The following is a 5,578-nucleotide window of genomic DNA, read 5'->3' as shown; positions in this document are numbered from 1 at the left end:
CACTGCCCAGGTCTGGCAGGAGCTCTTCGGCCACATCACATCACAGCGGGTGACAGGGGTGGCGCTGTGTACAGCAGGAAGTGACTACCCGAGAGGCAGGAAACAAGAGAGCTGAGTGGCACTGGGCTTCAGCTGCCTGAGAACTACCAAGGGGCCCAGAGAGAAGGACTTTGATCCTGTCCCTAAGACAGCATCCACCTGACCTCGGGACCTCCAGCCAGGCCATACCTCCTGCTACTTCCACCCTCAGGATAACATCCTAACACTTGGACCCCTGGGGGATAGGCTATGGCCAAACACAGCACAGGGCTAAGGCAGATGTTAAAACTCTTTCTTTCTCTTTCTCTTTTTTTTTTTTTTTTTCTGAGGGGAGGGAACTGGTTGAAATAGGTATGCATAGGAAAAATATCTAGATTGATATATGCAAAATGCTGATTCTTCTGCTTCGTGTTTTTTATATTTTCTGTTTTCAAAAGTTTGAATTGGTAAGATTATTTTAATAACTGTTTAGACAGACATATTTCTTCCTTAACTCAATAGACACTGTGTAGACATAAGCTGCAAAGTCAGAATGAGAATAAAAAGAATTGTTTCTAGTAGACATTCCATTATTCTGAACTTGGGAGTAGCTTCAGAGATTTTTGGAGTCTACTATTTTACACCCTCATCATCTCAGTTTTATTTTACTGAGGATTAAAGTGAGAGTGGATAGTGATTTTCCTGTGCTGGAACAATCATTACTAGTGATATACAGAAATGCAGTGAACATGTTGGGCATGTTCAACACTTTTTAATCATTCCGTAACTTCCCTAGGTTTAAAGACAATCACATTACTCACCATGCCCTGGAATTTTAAGAACTCTTTCAACAATGCTTCATTCAGAGGCTTACTCAAGCTGGAACCCATTCAGGGAGACTTGAAAAGTCTTTTGGCAAAAGCCAAACATGTGGGGTACACAGAGTCCTGAAGTCAGCCCCATCCCCGGGGCCGTTTATTCCCAGAAACCAAAGTCAGGTCCCCAACAAGAAAACCACCCCCATTTTGCCTGCTCTCACTACACAGAGGTCAAAGGTGGCTTTCCCCTCCCCAAAGTCAACTTGGTTGTCCTGAGGATCAGATGAGGAACCTGAGTCCCAGTGACAAACGTCCTCTGGGTGAACTCCTTTGTGACTGTTGCAATGGTTCGCTGAGTGCACACGATGTGTGTTTGAAACAGAAGAAACCAAGTAACCCAATCACTCAGCTCCTCCATTTGGTGTAGGAGAACCCACTAGAGAAGATCTGAACTATTTTTGGAAGAGACTGAGTCCTCTAAAATGTTTTCCAATGGTCTTTTACCTTCTGCTCTTCTAATTGTTTTGGCAGTGGAATGAGTGGGCTGGTGACTAACGATGTTGTTATTCAAGGGATACAGTTACATAGTCATTCCTTTATCTGTGCTCTCGCCAGGCTTAAGCAGGTAGCACTTGAAAACAAAGAACTTTGTCACAGTTATTTTATGTCCACAAGGCTAGGCCCAGAGTTGCCTTAGGGTTTCCAGCCTGAGCTATGGAACTAGACTAACTGGATTTGAAGCCAGGTTCTGCCATTGACTATCCCCTTGACCACGCAGAAGTGAGTGATTTTTGTGTCAGTGGCTTGACCTCTCTCTCTTCACTTTTTCATCTGTGAGGTAGAGATGATTGACATTCCCATCCTACAGAAAAAGTACTTAGTTTAAAAACTCTCTCGCTCCACAGATCCGCAGTGTCTGGCAACCCAGCACAACATCACAAAAAAGGGCCAGGGGGAATGGGCTTCCTTTATGCAGTGGTCTGTATTGTACCACAAGCTCTACACAGATAAGGCATGGTCTGTACCTAAAACTTAGCCTACAAATTTAACTACATCATTTTTCCCCTGATTAACAGCGAAAACACTCAAGCACCCCATGGAAACAATTTCCAAGCCAGGCGTGGTGGCACACACCTGTAATCCCAGCACTCAGGAGGCTGAGACAGGAGGATCATTGTGAGTTTGAGACCAACCTGGGCTACAAACTGAGCTCAAGTCCAGCCTGAACTGCCTAGCAAGACTCTGTCTCAAAAGACAAAGACCAAAAAAAAAAAAAGAAAAGAAAACAGTTTCCAAGGTCTCCACCTTTGTGAGGGTCCTGGGGCTGACCTGGTCCATAGGGTCAGATCTTTCAAGGGGCAGTGGGGATAGGAGGTGTGTCCTGCAGCCTTAGAGTGGTTGCTCCTGGCCTCTTAGACTGGCTGCTCTTCCTGCCCCAACAGTGGGATGAATGCTCCTGTGGGGCCCTGTGCTGTCCCTCAGCAGGGCCCAGATGGAGGCCCAGGGCACTGCACAGGCCCACAAGGTCATGGTCCCCGCCCAGCAGGGCTTTTGCCAGCTGCAACTACGGCTTCAGGGCCAAGTCAGCCCTCCCCGAGGCCGCCTGCCATTTTCCCAGAGCTCTGGCTGTCACTGTGCTGCTGCCCCCTTTCTCTTTAATTGCCATCTATTTTTAGGAGCTTTCACCCCCACACCCAAGCCTGAGCCCTCCCTAGAGACCACATTCATTTGCCAGGGTTGCCACAACAAAGTATCAGACCGGAAGGCTGGACAACAGGAACGAACTTTCCTCTCGGTTGCAGACACGGGTGTCTGCGCTCCGGCGCTGGTTTCTTCTGGGCCTCCCTCCCGACTCGCTGGAGACTGTCTTCTCCTGCATCTTCACCTGGCCCTGTTGCCAAACACTGTCACTTTCGAGGCTGTGTCTGTCAGGGTTTCAACAAGTGAAACTTAGGGGGATGCAGCTCCTCCCACAAGGCCACCATTAACTCTGCATTCTCAGGGTGGAAGGAGGTTCTTTGAAAAAGAAACAGAGGAGTGCATGTGGCTGAGGAAGCCGTGGAGAGTGTCCTTCTGAGACAACAGGTGCCCCGTGCTGACCTTACTAAGGTGGACTCTGGTGACTGTTCAAGCATTTAAAGTCACCCTGGAAAACTTGGGAGCCCACTGCAAATCAGAGGAGCCAGAGCGCCTCCGGTTGGCACTGGACGCAGGGCCCTGACCCACTTCACTTCCTGGTCAGTAGTCACCCCTGACAGGTGCAGTGCAAAATCTGCTTCCTGGAGGTCCCAGATGTCCAGGCTGCGTGTAGTACTTTGCCACAGATGCACGGTTCATTGTCATTAGCAACCAGGGCGAAGGCCACCTAAGGCTCTGTAGCTGCAGACAGCTGACTCTGACTGGCACACAGCGGGCCCCACTCCCAAGTGTCTGGAATGAGATCCACAGGCTGTTGCATTTCTCCACTGTGCTTCTTTTTAGAGATGGGCTTGCTAATCACCCTGCTCAACTGTGACACCCAAGAAAAGCTGAGCGGGTAAAGTTATATGCAGCCACCCTGTGACCTGTGTGTACATAGCAGGTCAGTAAAACTCGGGCAGAATGACAGTGACAGCTGCCTTGTGGCATTCAGAGGGAACTGAGCAGCTAGTTCTGTTTGGGAGCCTTGGGGACCCGTATATCATTACAGCCCAGCTGTGCAGAGAGAAGCCATATAACCCACACTCGGGGTGTGGATAGCCAGCCTGAGCTGCATGGGGTCCCCTCAGTGACAGCTCGAGGCCTGGCAGAGCCTTTGCTACCTGCCTTCTCCACACTGTGACCTCCTGGCCACAGCTCTACTCTCCCCTCTGCTGTCCCTTGCTGCAACAGCTGGCTTTAGCATCTGGGGCAGGACAAGATCCCAACCTTGAAGGAGACCGAGAAGAGCGACTGGACAGGGAGACGCGATGGGGGCTGGGAAGTCCAGGGCCAGTGCCAAGGACAAGGACCCCAAGAGGATGCTGCTGGTGAAGAGGAGGCAAAAATTTTCCTCCTGGGATGACACCCTGCTCTCAGGCAAGGACCCCCGATCCCTGCTGAAGCGGGGCATGCGCCATGTCAGCTTCAACTTGGTCACCAAGGGGATGACAGACATCCCTGACTTTCTGTGGGGCTTGTCAGAGGTCCAGAAACTCAATCTGTCCCACAACCAGCTGCGGGTTCTACCTCCCGAGGTGGGGAGACTGACTCGGATCGTGGTCCTGAACCTGTGCGGGAACCGGCTCAAGAGTCTGCCCCGGGAAATCAGCCGCCTGCAGAGCCTCAAGGTGTTGTTTGCCAACATGAACTGCCTGGCTGAGGTACCCGCCGAGCTCAGCCTGTGCAGAAGCCTGGAGGTGTTGAGTCTGTCTCACAACCGCCTGTCCCAGCTTCCCGCCAGCCTTGCCGACCTCTGCAGACTCCGGAAGCTGAACCTCAGCAACAACGGCTTCGTGCACATCCCCATCTGCGTGTTCTCCTTGAAGCAGCTGGATTTCCTGCACGTGGGCTCCAACCGCCTAGAGAACATCGCCGAGAGCATCCAGTGCCTAGCCAGCCTGCAGATCTTCATCGCAGAGAACAACAACATCCACTCCTTCCCCAGGTCGCTGTGCCTCGTCACGAGCCTGGAACTGCTGAATCTGAACAACAATGACATCCAGACCCTGCCAGAAGAGCTCTACCTCCTGTGCAGACTGGGGAGGATTGCGTGGAATCCCATGGACAAAGGGCTCCACATTTCCCATAACCCCCTCTCCAAGCCCCTGCCCGAGCTGGTGGAGGGTGGCCTGGAGATGCTCTTCAGCTACCTGAAGGACAAAAAGCACAACTGATGTGGACACAGAAGGTTTGGACAGGAGGTGGCTCACACGGACCTGGGGCTGGGGTTCCCTGCAGTCTAGGCTCATCCTTGCGCTCTCAGCGTGAGTCAGTGTTTTGTTTCTGTTGGCTAAGTCGTTGTTGAGGATCTGCCTGTGGGAGGCGTCTGTTTGTGGGAGGTGTCTGCTTTTAACGCTGTATGTTCTCAGTGACCCCTAGGATAGCATGTTCATCTCATTCTAATCAGATACTGAGGCAGGCTTTTTGTTTTTGTCGAGGAGAGCATTTCAGGTGGTTTTACCCTTGAATCAGAGGCAACCTACAGACCAGTGGCAACAGCAGGACAAGTTCCTGGGCCACCACTACGGAGGAACCTTGGGACCAGAGGCCAGGATGGAGCTGGGCTCCAGGTTGCCAAAGACCAAAACAGGCAGAGTTTTTTCTTGGGGTTTTGGGGGGAAACCATAGGAGTTTTTCCTTTAGAAATGTCCACAGGGCAAGGATCAGGCTGCTCATGTGTAAGCCTGGTGGTATCAGGAGTGGCATGATGGTCTTCAGATAATAAAGACAAATTGACTTCAGTGTGTAGTTTCTACCTGCTTTTCCAGTTGTATGCCTCCAGGAGCGACCTCATCGTACCTTTGCCGGAAATAACAGCCCATTGCCAAATTCCCCTTCCTGCATTTGCCCTCTTGGAGATAAGCTGATCCCTGGGCAGGAACCAGGAGGTAAGGCGTAGATAAGCCACATGCAGGAAGTGACTGTCCTTCCCAGAAAGGGCAGTCTAGAGAAGGGGAGTCTTTGTTACTTGGCTTTCACATGTGGGCATTTTAGAAAATGCGTTTAGTGACATTTGAAAGCTCTTTACACAAAAGTCTCTGTTTTGCGGAAGTCTGTTTTGC

The 5,578-nt window shown here is 50.9% G+C and overlaps 1 protein-coding gene across 1 annotated transcript; it reads left to right on the top strand.

Annotated features, from left to right (window-relative positions):
* The first annotated feature begins 2,076 nt into the window (after positions 1-2,076).
* On the top strand, positions 2,077-5,257 carry Lrrc30 (leucine rich repeat containing 30). The gene has a single exon (XM_005372621.2). The coding sequence runs from the start codon at positions 3,785-3,787 to the stop codon at positions 4,688-4,690; it is 906 nt and encodes a 301-aa protein (XP_005372678.1). The 5' UTR covers positions 2,077-3,784; the 3' UTR covers positions 4,691-5,257.
* The last annotated feature ends 321 nt before the right edge of the window (positions 5,258-5,578 follow it).

This window comes from Chinchilla lanigera, unplaced genomic scaffold, assembly GCF_000276665.1.
Source record: "Chinchilla lanigera isolate Chin_1 unplaced genomic scaffold, ChiLan1.0 scaffold00001, whole genome shotgun sequence".
NCBI lineage: Eukaryota > Metazoa > Chordata > Mammalia > Rodentia > Chinchillidae > Chinchilla > Chinchilla lanigera.
This window is presented reverse-complemented; position numbering and strand designations above follow the sequence as displayed.